This window comes from Phaenicophaeus curvirostris, chromosome 16 (assembly GCF_032191515.1).
Source record: "Phaenicophaeus curvirostris isolate KB17595 chromosome 16, BPBGC_Pcur_1.0, whole genome shotgun sequence".
NCBI lineage: Eukaryota > Metazoa > Chordata > Aves > Cuculiformes > Cuculidae > Phaenicophaeus > Phaenicophaeus curvirostris.
This window is the reverse complement of record NC_091407.1, coordinates 4,272,299-4,288,643: the sequence shown is the minus strand read 5'-3', so window position 1 is coordinate 4,288,643 and position 16,345 is coordinate 4,272,299. Positions and strand designations below refer to the sequence as shown.

At 49.8% G+C, this 16,345-nt stretch overlaps 1 protein-coding gene across 1 annotated transcript in view; it reads left to right on the top strand.

Moving 5' to 3' along the window:
• The first annotated feature begins 593 nt into the window (after nt 1-593).
• Nucleotides 594-16,345, top strand: part of ADAP1 (ArfGAP with dual PH domains 1) — a 55,217-nt gene continuing 39,465 nt past the window's right edge. Inside the window, exons 1-3 of the mRNA XM_069870464.1 lie at nt 594-806; nt 11,692-11,822; nt 12,935-13,026. Coding sequence (XP_069726565.1) covers nt 722-806; nt 11,692-11,822; nt 12,935-13,026 — 308 coding nt within the window. The 5' untranslated portion in view covers nt 594-721. The remainder of the gene's footprint in view (nt 807-11,691; nt 11,823-12,934; nt 13,027-16,345) is intronic.

The following is a 16,345-nucleotide window of genomic DNA, read 5'->3' as shown; positions in this document are numbered from 1 at the left end:
GACACTCTGGGGGTGTGGGGACACCTGGGGATCAGGGACACGTGGAGGATGATGACACCTGGTGATGGGGACATGTGGGTGTTGGGGACAACTGGAGACAGGGGCACCCTGGGGGTGTGGGGACACCTGGGGATGGGGACACCCTGGAGATGGGGACACGTGGAGGATGATGACACCTGGTGATGGGGACACGTGGGTGTTGGGGACAACTGGAGATAGGGGCACCCTGGGGGTATGGGGACACCTGGGGATGGGGACACCCTGGGGGTGTGGGGACACCTGGAGATGGGGATACCCTGGGGGTGTGGGGACACCTGGAGCTGGGGACACGTGGAGGATGATGACACCTGGCGATGGGGACACGTGGGTGTTGGGGACAACTGGAGACGGGGCCACCCTGGGGGTGGGGACACGTGGGGATGGGGCCGCGCTGGGGGTGCGGGGACACGCGCTGACGGGACGCCCCGGCTGCCGCTGGAGGTCGCGGGCGAGCGGCGCCGGGAGCCGCCGGCCCCCCGGGCCCGGCAGAAGGCGGACCCGGCTCGGTGCCCGGAGCGGCGAGGGGGCGTCCCCTCCCGGCGGCGGCGGCGCGGGGCGAAGCGGGGCCGCATGGAGCCGCCCGGGCGCGCCGCCCGCCTCGCCAGCGCCCCCCGCCCCGCGCCATGAGCCGCCGGTAGCCGCGGCCGAGCCCAGCCCAGCCCAGCCCAGCCCCGCCGCCCCCATGGCCAAGGAGAGGAGCAGGAAGGCGCTGCTGGAGCTGCTCCAGCGCCCGGGCAACGCGGCGTGTGCCGACTGCGCCGCCCCGGGTAAGGGCAGCGGCGGGAGGGCGGCGGCCGCACCTGCCCCGCGGGGGCTGCGGGACGGGGAGGGGGCGGAGGGGGCTGAGGGTGAGGGATGGGGGTGCTGAGGGATGGGGGTGCTGAGAGGCAGAGCGAGGGATGGGGCAGAGTGAGGGGTGGGGGCGCTGAGGGATGGGGATGCTGAAGGATGGAGATGCTGCGGGGCAGGGCGAGGGATGGGGGTGCTGAGCGGCAGGCTGAGGAATAGGGCAGGGTGAGGGATGGGGCAGGGCGAGGGATGAGGGTGCTGAGGGATGGGGATGCTGAGGATGAAGGATGGAGCAGGGCGAGGGATGGGGCAGGGTGAGGGATGGGGATGCTGAGGGATGGGGATGCTGCGGGGCAGGGCGAGGGATGGGGGTGCTGAGGGGCAGAGGGAGGGATGAGGATGCTGAGGGGCAGGCTGAGGAACAGGGCAGGCTGAGGGATGAGGGTGCTGAAGGTTGGGGGTGCTAAGGGATGGGGGTACTGAGAGGCAGAGTGAGGGATGGGGCAGGGCGAGGGATGAGGGTGCTGAGGGATGGGGATGCTGAGGGATGGGGATGCTGAGGATGAAGGATGGAGCAGGGCGAGGGATGGGGAAGGGTGAGGGATGGGGATGCTGAGAGGCAGGGCGAGGGATGAAGATGCTGAGAGGCAGGCTGAGGAATAGGGCAGGGTGAGGGATGAAGGTGCTGAAGGTTGGGGGTGCTGGGGAATGGGGGTATTGAGAGGCAGAGCGAGGGATGGGGCAGGGCGAGGGATGGGGATGCTGAGGATGAAGGATGGAGCAGGGCGAGGGATGGGGCAGGGTGAGGGATGGGGATGCTGAGGGATGGAGATGCTGCAGGGCAGGGCGAGGGACGTGGGTGCTGAGAGGCAGGGTGAGGAATAGGGCAGGGCGAGGGATGGGGATGCTGAGGGTTGGGGATGCTGCGGGGCAGGGCGAAGGATGGGGATGCTGAGGGTTGGGGATGCTGCGGGGTAGGGTGAGGGCTGGGGGTGCGCTGTGGCGGTCCCCGCTGCCCCCTCCCAGCGCTGATGTCATCCCGGCGGGTCCCCGCAGTGCAGCCCGGGTGCCGCCGGCCCGGGGATTCTCTGCGCTGTGGAGGCGGCTCGTCCTCCCTGTCCCCTCTCCAGCCGGCTGGCTCTTGTCGCTGCTCCTGCCCTGCCGCCGAGATGCGGGGAAGCTTTGCCGGGGGCATCCTGCCCACCGACCCTTGAGCGTCGATGGGTACCAGCCTCGCGCACTCAGCGCTGGGCAGAGGACGGGGCTGAGGTATCTGTAGCCCTCTTCATGTGCAGAAGGATGAAAATCTGTGTAGGGGCGTCTTCCTTGCCCTTTGGATGGTGAATTGTTGGGGTGCAAGCGTTCTCAGCCTTTACTCTTGCGGTGCGGGGTCTGTATGGTGTGGTGGGATCTGTCTTTGAGAAGGATCACAGAAAATTGCATAGCAAGTAACTTTTTTTTATTAAAAAAAATCACCGTATAGAAACAGCAAAATTTATATTAGCTTGGGCAGGATGGCTCTGAAAAGGTGGAGGGAAAAGATGCCCTTTTCAGCCTCTCATTCTATAGGTTAATGAAAATCCAGCACTTCAACTGAACCTTATTTCTCTGGCTATTAGTTTATTCTGGATTGCAAGATTTATTAGATCCCACTATCCAGCTCGTACCATTAGCAATGGCCTTATGCCCCTAATCTACATCTCGGGACACTGCAGGTCACTTTCAGGTGCGTTCTGTCCCCCGGTACCTGGCTGGAAAGGACAAAGAACTTTCTGCAGAGTGTGAACCGCTCTGCAGCGCTGTGCTGCTCTGCCTGCTGCCTCCCACCCACCCATCTGCTGGCTGTTGTTGCCGTGTAATGGTACCAACCCACCTTTTAGGTATCTTGCTGAGCACAGCTTGGGCTCACCGAATTATTCCTTTCCAGAGAAGACTTTACAAGCCCGGCCCGTTTAGATCAGTGGGTTAGTTCTCCCTTGTTCTATCTGTAATATAAATCCCCTCTGCAGAAAGGGAAGTTTCTCAGCATCAGCAGTATGGCGATGAAGCTGTAGGTCAGTAAAATAGCTCATACCAGGGAAAAAGGGTTGTTGTTAAGGCTGTAAATGGGCTTGTACAACAGCAAACCCATATTTTGCTTCTGGTGACATTTACATGTAGAGATGTCTTGGTGAATCTGAAACTCAGAGAGGAGAATTTGGGCCAGAGTCTTTTGTACTACAAGATGTGCTGTATTAATACCATTCAGCCTCTCTTCTGAACTGTCATGGCATTACTTCCCTGGGACTGGTTCATCAACCCAATTTCTTTAGCGATCGCTTTGCTTCATTTTCTTTCACAAAACAGAGCTACTGATGGTGCTGTAATGAGCTCATCTGCCTGGGAGTGACAATAAACTTGAGATGCTCTGGGCTACTTAACATAAGTTAAGATGTATAACTTGTGTTTGTAGATATACAAAATAGTCAGGCTGAATTCTGTTATTCATCCTGGGCAGGTGTGGCAGGCCAGGTATTTCTAGATAAGGCAAAATATGGGTTAGTTGTCCAGGATGCTTCCAGACTGGGGTACAGGTATGTTTTTTGCTGAGAAGTGAGATGCATAGAAAGATAAAGGTGATAGCTGGAACTGGGTGGAAAAGCACCAAAGCAAAGACAATAAAGTGCAAATGAAAGAAAAGGGCGGGGAATGAAGAGAAAAGGAGGAAAGCAGGACGTACTTGTGCTTTCCCATCATGTAGCTGATCAGGTACAGCTGGGGGTAAGTAAAAGGTCAAGACCCCTGATTTATTATTACTGCTTCTCAGGTGGGTGTGTTCCTTTCCCATTTAATTCAGGATCTATGATAAGAGGTAGCCAGTTAGCTCCGGGATACTGATAACAAAGGATAGTATGGGGGAAAATTCTCTGTTGGTCACTTTAATTTGTGTATTTGGAAGCCAGCTGGGTTTTCTTTTGCTCTTGGAAATATTCATTCAAGAAATCAGCTGTAAGTTTGGGGTTTTTTTTCCTTCCCTGCTGTCAATAAACGTTGTTTTCTTTTGTTACTGTTCTGGCATTTGGGTGAGGCTCAGTAGTCATAGCTCTGGTGTTTGAGTCCCAGGTATTATTTGCTCATGTAACAACAGCCTAGGTTCCTGACGCAAAAGGGCTCACAGCTTGGCATCGTCGTGGCTAAGCTATGACCGTGCAAAAAAAAAATCAAATCCCAGGCTGGATAGGGAATATCAGAGCAGCAGTGTTTTTCCTCCTAGGCTGTGTAACTAACTTCATCCCCTGCAGGGTCATCACATCTCCTGCTGATGGCCTGGGTCTGGGCCAGAACTTGCCACTTAATCACGACTGAGGATTATTTAAGTGGCCAAGTCCTACATTCAAGGCTGCTGTATTCAGGATGTGTGTTCTGGTTGGTGCGCTTGCACCTGGGTGGAACTTGGCATTGAATGTGATGCTCAGGAAGGCCAGATCTGTGTCTTCCCAGGACTGGCGTTTATGTCTGGCAGAAAAGTCTCGTGCAAAAGCAGAGCTCCCACAAAATCCTTCCAGATTTTGAGGACATGCCTCAGGTAGGGAGAACAGGCTTATGGTGGCCCTGGCCATGACAGCTGGGAATGCAGAAAGGATGCTGGAGTAGACTGGAAAAAAAGCTGCAAGGTTACATTTTTCACTTGTAGGTTTTATGGGTTTGTTTGAAGCTTCTAGTTGGATTTTTATTAATTGTGTCTTTACAAGACCTTAATTTCAATGAATGGTTGTTTTGAATTAAAAAATGTTTCAATTGCGAAACTGTCATCTGTCTGTAAGGAATAATGAGATTGCATTCGCTACATCTTTGAGACTGTTTGTGGGGTGGGAGCCGCCTCAATAAAATCATTATCTGGGGCATCAGGTCCCCTGTCATTACACACTTGGAGTCAGGATCCTAGACTCTGGTTTGCAGTGTGTTTGTTTTGAGTTTAAAGATGTGTTTTCACTGCCAAGACAGCATGGTAAATGCAGTTTTAAGTGCAAACTGAGTAATCTCACTGAATCGCTGGTGTGTAATGGCTCTCAATGCATTAGAATAATCTTTTTTTCTTCAAGACTAATGTGGCAGTTCAGCTTTTTTTTTTTTTCCTCTCCTAAATGATTCTTTGTCTCAGGCAATCTTTCCTCACATCATGAGACGGATGGTTATCTCAGGGCATAACAAGACCTTGAGTATTTCTCTCTTTAGTCCATTTTTCTATGACTTAGCCTTGTGTTTCCAGAAAGCGAGAATAATTTTACATTGTAGGAGGACAGTGGGGCTCTGAAGATAGAAATGGAAATCCCATCAAAGTCATCCTGCAGTTTAAACCTTCTAGCAGCAGTTTACGTGGATTGTTTTTATCAATTTTCTCTTTCTTATTTGGGTGGATTATTGGGACACGGACCCTGGGTAACGTCAGCCTCTGTGCCCAAGACTTGGAGGGGATGTGGGATGTGGGAAAGAGGAAGAGCAGAAGGTGCATGATGGAGGGGAACCTGGTATCAGAGCTTTGTGCTGCAAAGCCAAACACATTTGGTGTTTTGGTGTAACAGTACGTATAAAAGCCTGAGGGTGTGTGGCTGAGGTGGTTGTAAGCATCTTTCCTGCAGGCCCAGCATCTTCTTATTTCTAAAGCGAGTGAAGCTCTTCCATTCCCTTGATTTCATGAAGCGAGGGTGGTGATTAGAGAGAAACACATGAGTGCTGGGGATTGCTTGGTTTGTTCAGGATTAAGGAGGGCACTGGAAGGATTTGATCTCAACTCTTTCCTTCCCTTATCCAACTGCTGGTCCTGAAAACACAGATTGGGAAGACAGACTGAGTCATCGGGTCCTGCCTCGTGCTGTCATCCACAGTGCCATCTCCCCGTTCCTTCCGTGGAGCCGTGGGGCTGTGTTCTCTCTCTTGCCCCCACTACCTCCTACTGGAAAGCTGTTCCAGAGCTTCGCTGCTCTAATGGCGTGAAACGGGCTTTTCATTTTCGTGCTAAAAGTGGAAACATGTTCCCGCGCCTCCATTGTCCCCTCGCTTAAATATTGTTGGTTTCTTTTTTCCCTCCCCTAGAAATTCACCAACCCTTCTCTCTGGGCGTAATCAGGATGGAGGGGTAAGAAGGGAAAAAAATAATCCCATAGCAGTTGTGTTTAGCTCGATGATGACGCTTTCTGCAGGGAAAAGGATTTTTTGAAACAAAGAGTGTTTCATGTGGCTGTATTTTCTGTCCAGTCTCAGTGCCTGGTTGCGGCGTAGCCGTGGGCAGGAGGCAGAGGGGCTGCTGAAACCTGCCAGCTGAATAACAAGACCTTGGCAAGTTTAGTGCCTTCACTGAAAAATTTTCCTACTTAGAGAGGAGTGTTGGTGGGAGGCTGCTTGGCTTCAGTTTTAACGTCTTTTATTGTTATTTTTAAACACGCATGACCAGGGTCTGTTTAATAATCTCTGAATCTTTCCCCAAAGTAAACAGCGTCAGAACTTCAGGGCTGCACATGAGGTTCTCCTGGCTGGGGCATTTAGGAAATCAGCGGCAGCTGAGTGGCAAACAGAAAAGGCTTTTTGCTTGTGTTGATTGCACTGAAATCCCTGTGATTATATGCTGTATCCTTGAACATAAGTTACCTTTCTAGTGCAGGGTAAATAAAGGTTTTGCCTACCTCAAGGGGTCCTCCTCTCCCCTCTAATTATTCTTTATCACCTCAAAAGGGGGATTGAGATCAGAAAAATCTGTTGAATCTCCATCCCGACAAAACACTGGCTTCCACCCAGCTGATTTAGCTTGGATGCAGCCAGGCAGCTAATTAAGGGTCAGGCCATCACTTGTGTGCTGAAGAATGTGTTAATGGGGCATCGCTGTGCATTGGCCACATTCTTGCAGATATTTGTCTTGGTCAGCTATAAACTGTGGTAACTGTGGTTAATCTGACTAAGTTTTGGGACACTGAGCCTAGTATTGATTTACTTGATATGATTTTACTTGGGTAGATGGCATTTAGGGCTTTTCAGACTAGAATCCTGTGTTTATGTTCTGGATGTGAGAAATATCGATTATTTATTTTAAAAAAATTCCGCTGCCATCCCACCTCCAATCTTCTCTCCTGTCCTTTTGGTTTCTATGAAATGTCTTATGTCTTCTGTTTGTCTTTCTCCTTTATTATTTTTCTGGGTCCAGCCTTTGTTTTTCCCTCTGTAGGCTGTTCTTATGCTGGGTTCAAACTGCAGAGTTGATTGTTCTCTGTGCTGGGTTTTCCTGGGGCTTGTGGTGGCACAAGGGGCTGGAGGGGAAGCTAATTTCTGAATTTAGTTGCGCTGCCCAAGTGTTTTAGGTTTGCTTTGGATTCTTCTCTGATTTTTTCTGGCTGTGTCTTCCCTCTCAGATTAACGAGATGGGAAAATATTACCCCAGTGTCCTTCTTCTGAGTTTAGTTTAGCTTTGTCTGCATATTTATATTTTTTAAATAAAGTTGCATCAGGTTTTTATTTTGAAATTGATTATAACTTCTTTATAATTGACCAGAAATCTCTACCACATTGGGCAGTGAAAGTCTGGTAGGGCTGGCATGGATTGTTCTGGAGTAATGGTGCTGCAGGGTAAGAGACTTTCTGCACTTACAACAGTGTATTTGATTTAATATTCCCCTTGCTCCTTGTTAGTCTTTATTCCTTTTGGCTTGAATTAATGGAATAAAGTAATTTGTGTGGAACTTAGGCATACTGGAGGGTTTTCATTAGGCTTCACTGCTGTTTGCTTGCAACTCCAGAAGCTTAGAAAAAAATAACTTTTTTGGGGCAGCGCCCAAAAAAAGATCCAGCCTCTGGGCTGGACAGGCGCACACTCTCCTGGGTGGAAAACTGGTTGGATGGCCGGGCCCAGAGAGTGGTGGTAAATGGTGTGAAATCCAGCTGGAGGCCAGTGACAAGTGGGGTTCCCCAGGGCTCAGTGCTGGGTCCAGCCCTGTTCAATGTCTTCATCAATGACCTGGATGAAGGCATCGAATGCACCCTTAGCAAGTTTGCGGATGACACTAAGCTGGGTGGAAGTGTCGATCTGCTGGAGGGTCGGGAGGCTCCAAAGGGATCTGAACAGGCTGGACCGCTGGGCAGAGTCCAATGGCATGAGGTTTAACAAGGCCAAATGCCGGGTCCTGCACTTGGGGCACAACAACCCTATGCAGTGCTACAGACTGGGAGAAGTCTGTCTAGAAAGCTGCCTGGAGGAGAGGGACCTGGGGGTGTTGGTTGACAGCCGACTGAATATGAGCCAGCAGTGTGCCCAGGTGGCCAAGAAGGCCAATGGCATCTTGGCTTGTATCAGAAACGGCGTGACCAGCAGGTCCAGGGAGGTTATCCTCCCTCTGTACTCGGCACTGGTGAGACCGCTCCTCGAATACTGTGTTCAGTTCTGGGCCCCTCACCACAAGAAGGATGTTGAGGCTCTGGAGAGAGTACAGAGAAGAGCAACAAAGCTGGTGAAAGGGCTGGAGAACAGGCCTTATGAGGAGCGGCTGAGAGAGCTGGGGTTGTTTAGCCTGGAGAAGAGGAGGCTGAGGGGTGACCTCATTGGTCTCTACAACTACCTGAAAGGACGTTGTAGAGAGGAGGGTGCTGGCCTCTTCTCCCAAGTGACAGGGGACAGGACAAGAGGGAATGGCCTCAAGCTCCGACAGGGGAGGTTTAGGCTAGACGTTAGGAAAAAATTCTTTACAGAAAGGGTCATTGGGCACTGGAACAGGCTGCCCAGGGAGGTGGTTGAGTCACCTTCCCTGGAGGTGTTTAAGGCACGGGTGGACGAGGTGCTGAGGGATATGGTTTAGTGTTTGGTAGGAACGGTTGGACTCGGTGATCCGGTGGGTCTCTTCCAACCTGGTTATTCTGTGATTCTGTGATTCTGTGATTATGATGTATTGTCATTTTGGTGTACTTCTTTGGGCCTCACTCGGATAAAATGGCTTGAATAAAATTACTGAACGTCCAAATCATGTCCAGCATGGAGACAGTGTTCCAGCAGTGTGGACTTCAGCTGGCTCTGGAGACCTCAGCTCAGTGTGGGGTTTGGGGCTCACTAAACTAAAGGTGTTGCCCCACTACTCACTCGTTTCCTATGAAGATGCTTATGTGAATTTATTCATGTGCTTGATAAGATGTCTTATCTTGAAGCCTGTGTTGATGCGGTCATTTGAAGGGCTGGACTATGTGGTTGCGCCAAGGCTGGAAATCGCTGGCATTATCTACCACGTTCCTGAGCTGAGAATTTTCCGCAGTGTTCGTGCTGGAGAGCAGAAACAGAGATAGAGAGACTGTGATGTGCTTGGGGAGGTGCCATAGGCACCGACAGCCTGAGCCTTACAAAGGGCTCTGGAAAAGAGATGGAATTAGAGAATCCTCCACCCTTCTCCTTCCTGTGGGAAGGGTCGCAGGGAGGCATCAGCCCAAGGGTTTGTGTGGGTCTGTAACCCTCCGGCTTGTTCAGACAATGCTTAGAAATTGGTTTAGGCTTTCAACTGAAGTCCAGGAAGGGCCTGTGCTGGCTTACTTTCTCAGTCAGGTATCTTCAATCAGGAGAGCAAGAGCCATGAGAAATCTCTAATAAATTATTGTAACGTTGACATTTCAGAGGTAATTCCTCTGGCAGATGAGTTTTTTTCTGGAGGATTTTGCTACGTAGCAATGCTTTGGATGGGACTAACTCAGTTAGTTGGGTCCCAGCCCTGTGCCAAGGGAGCTGCAGCTGATGAGACTTGTAACAACTTGAATTTTGAGGTTTAACAAGGCCAAATGCTGGGTCCTGCACTTGGGGCACAACAATCCTATGCAGTGCTACAGACTAGGAGAAGTCTGTCTAGAAAGCTGCCTGGAGGAGAGGGACCTGGGGGTGTTGGTTGACAACCGACTGAACATGAGCCAGCAGTGTGCCCAGGTGGCCAAGAAGGCCAACGGCATCTTGGCTTGTATCAGAAACGGCGTGGCCAGCAGGGCCAGGGAGGTTCTTCTCCCTCTGTACTCGGCACTGGTGAGACCGCTCCTCGAATCCTGTGTTCAGTTCTGGGCCCCTCACCATAAGAAGGATGTTGAGGCTCTGGAGCGAGTCCAGAGAAGAGCAACGAAGCTGGTGAGGGGGCTGGAGAACAGGCCTTATGAGGAACGGCTGAGAGAGCTGGGGGTGTTTAGCCTGGAGAAGAGGAGGCTGAGGGGAGACCTCATTGCTCTCTCCAACTACCTGAAAGGAGGTTGTGGAGAGGAGGGAGCCGGGCTCTTCTCCCAAGTGACAGGGGACAGGATGAGAGGGAATGGCCTCAAGCTCCACCAGGGGAGGTTTAGGCTGGACATTAGGAAAAAATTCTTCACAGAAAGGGTCATTGGGCAGTGGCAGAGGCTGCCCAGGGAGGGGGTTGAGTCCCCTTCCCTGGAGGTGTTTAAGGCACGGGTGGACGAGGTGCTGAGGGACATGGGTTAGTGTTTGATAGGAATGGTTGGACTCAATGATCCAGTGGGTCTCTTCCAACCTGGTTATTCTATGATTCTATGAATTTCTCCCCTCTCCTGGGTGGGCACCTGCATCTAATGAGGCTGCTTGTTTTGCTCACGAGATTACAGCTGAAAGCAACCAAATTCATCTTCTGTAGGGTGTGCTGGGGGAGCTTGGTGGCCGTCCCCGTGGGCAGGGCCTGGTAGCAGAACTCAATGCCCCGTGCAGAGAAGTCGCGTTGCCCCACACCAGCCAGCGCTTGCTGCACCGACATAGCCAGGCCATCAAATATTTATAAGGAGGAGAAAGCACATTCCCTTGCTTTTTATAAATAATTGCTGTGCTGCGAGGAGTGAGCATTTAGTGTAATTACTGTGGGGGAATAAACAAATTAGGATGATTGGTGAGAAGGGAAAAGACCTGCCCTTAACCTCTCAACGGTCCGATGCGATGGGGTGACCAGAGGCTCCTACCCGTGTGGGTTTGGGGGAGGACGGGGTGAGGGGACCTCTGTTGGGAGAAGGTGGAGGATTTAGTTGCTGACTTGGTGGCTTGCAAGGAGGCTTTTTGTGCTGGGGCACAGCTGGAAGAGCAGGCGCTGACATTTGCTAGTCAGAGTTCAAACAAAGATCCCTGTCTTGGCTTTATTAGCGAGGCAGTGCCAGGGACACTGGTGGATGTGTCCTGCCCCCGCTCCCTGCCCTCCTCCGATTCCTCTCCCTTTCTCCACACTTCAGGCAGTGCTTCTCTCAAGGAGGAATTTGGAGGCAAAGGACTTGTTTTAAGTGCTTTGTGGGAGACGTCAGCCCTGGGCTGTAAACAGCGTGTGGTTTTGCTCAGAGAAAGTACAGAGCTGCCACTGGCAGCATTTTTCCATTAAAACAAGGGCTGGAAACCTCCTGGCACAGAGGGTTGCGCTGCTGGGTAGCCAGAATTGCGGGAGGAAAGTCTCTCTGGGAGCACTCCCGCTGCGGTGGGGGCAAAAAGAAAGAGGCAAGGGAGCAGCATGTTTGTTTTAATTATGCGATTTCTGTTCTACCTAGTGCTTGGGTAGGATTTGCTGATGAAAGCTGGGTATTCATCTCTTCTCTTTGTGTGAGCACAGAGGGAGCTTTGGAGGTCTTGGGCGTATGCAACTGTATGTATATTGGGGTTTTGTGAATAACTGCTGCGCTTGAGATTGCAAATCTTAGTGTAATTGATATCACTATCAATATAAATGAACACATCTGTATTTTGCTTGTGTATTTATTTGATGCCTTTCAAATCAGGGAACTCGGACATGGTGACTCCTGGATTCCCCTGCAATGCCCCATCCTACCCCATCTCTCCTTCTTGCCGCACTGAATCTGACAGACCAGTCAAGTGCAATTCTCTTTCTTGCTTGTTTTCAGATCCAGACTGGGCATCCCACAGCCTGGGGATCTTCATCTGCTTGAACTGTTCAGGAATCCATCGCAATATTCCCCAGGTCAGCAAAGTGAAGTCAGTCCGTCTGGATGACTGGGATGATGCTCAAGTGGAGGTATGTGCATCTGAGACTTGAGGTGCCAGTGAGCTCGGGTCACTGCATTTTACCAGCAAAGCTAAATGCAAACCTACCCAGGAAACCCATCTGCTTTTAGTCTTGGTGTCTGTAAAGGCATGAAGAATGCTACCGGTCATTGATCTTTATCTTACATGTTGTAGATTTGAGGTTTTTCTGAAAGCCGCAGCTCAGGGAGTCATGTGTTTTATGAGGAAAACAAGCCTTTGTGTTGTGTGGGCTTTCCCTTCCCTATTGTTTTTTGAGGGTAAATTGAATATGTAAACTCAAGAAGCTCAAAACCATGAAAATAATGAACAAGTCTTCTTTGGGGGAGTAGGGGTGGGAAGAAAAAGCTGAGCTGCTTGTTAGGCTTGTTGACTTGGCATTTGATACAAGACAAAATATATTTTAGCATGGCTGCCTGGAAAAGGGTGGGTTTTTTACACTTATAAAGTGATTTTCATTAAATAAAATTTACAAATAGGGAAATATGTGGCTTTGTTTGCAGTGTTGTCAACTAACCAGTCTTGTAAAAGTTCAGAAGGAGAGGAGTCTGTCAGGACAGATAGAATTTATTTGTTTATTCATTTATGCAAGTTCCTTTCTGAGGTTGCTGCCATGGCTTTGCAAAAACAAAATTATCCTTTCGGAACAAATTATGTGATCCAAAACAAAGGGCAGATTGTTGGAGACTGTTACCTTGCTGGAGCTGTAACACATGGAGACTTAAAGTTAGTGTTGGGTTTTGCCCCGTTGCCAAATTTCTGTGCTGGATTCTCTGGAAGCCATCTAGTTCCCATTCCTTTGACTGGGAAATGCCACCATGTGCTGCCTTCTGCTCCCGTGGGGACCAGTAGGGATTGTGCATGTGTGGCTAGGACACAGACCTGTCCCCAGCATTGTATTAAGCAGAGGGAGCTCTGGTGATAATAATCAATGCTAATTTCTGAGCCCTGGTTTGCAGGCACAGCGTTTACAGCATCCTTTCTGTGCACAGTGCTGGAGGAACCCATCCCCGATGATGTTATTACTCTCCAGAAACAAAAAATGACAAGGGAAAATACCGCTAACGTTTTAAAATTCTTTATTTTTTTCTCTTCTTTTCACAGTTTATGGCCGCAAATGGAAACAATGTAGCAAAAGCAAAATATGAATCTAAAATGCCACCGTTTTATTACAAGCCAACATTTCTTGACTGTCAGTAAGTAAATACCTTTGCTGGTAAACAGCATTTATTTGTTTGTGCAGCTGCAGCCTCTGTAATATCTTAGTTTCAGCGTGATACATGTATTATTTTTTTTAGCCACAAAGGAGGTTTCATTTATAAAAGGCTCTGAAAATCCTTGTTCTTCTGCACGCATGTGGTAGAGTTTATGCTGCATGTGGGATCTTATTAAATAAGTACAGTTGAGATGATTCAGGGAAGTCAATAGTTTGTCTGTTCCCCTGACTCTTCCAAGTTTCTCAAGCTACAAAATGCCAATTTCTATCCATTGATTTCCTCTGCCTTTTCAGGTAGTCCTCCTACATCAAAACAAAGCTTGCTTATCTGCTATATGAGATGCTAGGTTACTTGTAATACAAAAATATTGGGTTTTAGTGCCAGGGTGGTGTATTTTCCTTTTCTCCCTCAGTGACAAATAACATCCTCTGTGAAGATGAATGAAAAGATAGCGTCTCCCATACAGCATAGAGTAAGCCCTTCTAGTAAGCTGGGGTACGCTACGTAGAGCAAGAGGGCTGAGCAGCTAGAACATGCTGTACCATCCAGGGAGCAAGAAGATTAAATGAAAATGGTTTTCTGGATCTAGTCATGCGGAGTACCCAGGGTGTGGTGTATCTTTGTAGAGCTGGTCTTCACAGAGGGTCTTTCTTGGAGCACACAACTTCCAGAGTCAGTTAGCACTAGCAAACTGGTGAGTACAGGTCACTGAGGTCTTTCCTAATGCTGCAGTGCTACTTGGGTGTCACTAGTTGAAGAGGGAAGTGTGGTTCTGCGGCACGGTAGTGCTGTGACAACAGGACGTGAGGCTCTGAGTAGGCGGATGATGTATTCAGGCATTGTAAGGGGTGTCCAAAACAGAAGTCCTGGAAAGGTTTGTAGGGCTCTCTGTGTGAGACACTTGCCTTTGAGTAGGAAGGCTCTGCTGTGTTCACCAAATCTGAAATAATACTGAAAGGGGGGCCAAATGGTTCATGATTACCATGCTCATACTTGAAATGACTTTATGTTTATATTTAATCTTATTGTAATATCTGTTAGGAATAGTAATTGTCTTCCTATATTATGCAAAAGCCTTTTATAGAAAAGGTTAAAGATCTGTGAGGTGTCTTGGTGTTGCCTTCCTTACCCACTATTTGATGATGCTCAGATGCTAAATCTGGGAAGGCCTGGGTTTGAGCAGCACTGCCTGACAATAAAACCCCCATCCATTTCTGCACTGTTCCCAGATCTTGGTTTTGATCTCAAATGGTGTCTAGCAAAAACTTCCACTGTTCCTACAAGACCAGAAATGATTTGAGGACTGGCAAAGCCACCACGTACTGTGGAGGGACATGCCGGGTGCGTTGTGATTATCTTGCTAGGACTATTTTTCTGAAGGAAGAAGAGCCCCAGACCCTTAACTTCCTCACTGCTGGAACGTCTCTGCCTTTGTGGGAGGGAGCTCATGGAGAAGCTGCTGGGAAGGCGCTCCCAGCCAGAGCGATCTCGCAGGTTGAGGAGAGGACAAGGTCCTGAGATCTGTGTGCAAATCGTGCCCAGCTCTCCTTGCATGGGTCAGCCGGAGGGACAGCCAAAACTTGCCCTGTGGCTCAGGCAGCTTAAAGACCACAAGCATTTTCACACCTTCTGTTGTCAGACTGGCAGAAATGTCTGTGGCTTTTTCTGAGCTTGCTTGGTTTGGCTTCCTTTGATAATGCAGCTCAGTCATTGCCGCTACAGTGTTTTTCTTCCTGCATCCTGCGGTGCAGTTGCACTCCGGGGAGCGATGCCGAGCGGTGGCTGAGCTCCAACCACAGCCCTGTCAAAGCTGCCTGTGAGCACAGAGGGACCGTGCCGGCGCTTGGCTGGCAGCAATGGAGCAGCAGCTCTAGCCACAGCTCAATGGAGAGGCGCGTGGCTGGGCTTTATAACCTATGATAAAGAAAACTGGGAGGGTTAAGGGTATTTTTGTTGTTTCTTTTTAGTTACTTATCAATCGATCAATCAATTGGGAGGATGAGGCAAGGCTATTTTTCCTACAGGTAGCTGGAAGACCAATTCCTGGCCCTTTTGTGCTGCTATTTAACTTGTGCCTATTTTTCTCTGGCACAATTTTTAGCCTGGGTGCCCTGGTTTCTGAACTGAGCCTGGAGCTCTGCTCGTGTAAGTGTTCTCTGGGGCAGTGCTGCTGGGACTCTGCTGTGGCAGCAGGGTGCGTTGTGATAGATGCAACCTCTTGCAGTAACCGATCTCCTGACGCTCCTACAGTATAAACAGCTGTGGGTACGTCGTGTGTTGGGAATGTCTCAAGGATGATGTGCCAGGTTGTATTTTTCTTTCTCTAGTTAGAGGCTCTCTGTGCCTTTTGACAGATGTAAGCTAAGCAAGAGCAGAGCAGTGCTGCTTTTTGAAGCTGTACTTATTTAGCTTTCTCCCCACCTCGCTGCAATCCAGGCACTGCAGCAGCATGTTCTCAGCTCACATTTCTGGGTGGTATCTCCACAGACAAGCATCTCCATCCAACGCTGGCACCGTGCTGTTGTGTGCAGACCCACGTTCTACAGCATCAAGAGGTTTTTATGCTTCTATTTACGACAACCCATGTTGGGCAGCTGCAGCAGCTGGGCAGGCTTTGTGGGAGCTGCCCGCAGACTCGGTGTGGCAGGATGCTAATGTACGAACTCTAATAAGAACAGGCTGTTTGTTCTTTTGAAGCTTCTTATTTTTTTAATACTACTTCTGGAATCCCTCTGCAAAGTTCAGAGCAAAAGGGGAGAAGCGCGCCAGTGCCAGCTTGTCCTTTTTTCTTTTTACCCCCTATGTTGTGTTTGCCTCCTTTGGAAATACGTGGTGTTTGCGTGGTGCATCTGGCTTCTGCATCCTCCAGAAGCCCCATCATGACGTTCTGCCTCTGACAGAGACTTGGCAAAAGTTAGAGAAGTTGGAGGGGTTCTCTGGAATTGCCCGGGGAAAATTTAGCAGCTGTGCATGGGAGAAAAAAAAAAACCACCAAACAACAAAAAAAATCCCCTTCTATCTTCTCCTCTCATCTTGTGTCTGCCAGCAGCTTGGCCCATGCATCAGGAACAGTGAGCAGAGCAGCCAACTTCTGTACCACTGGGGAGTCCCAGAGGCTGAAATGAATCCCAGGCTCTGGGATGTTCCTACTCCACCGCACCATTGGCACAAAGAACCGTGGGTGAGGAACTGAAACCACAAAACCCATCTCTTGATGGTCACAAGAGGTCACGGGCCAGCTTTGTACACCATGACAGCAGACTGAGAGCTAGAAAATGACCTTTCTCCAGGGCTGCAA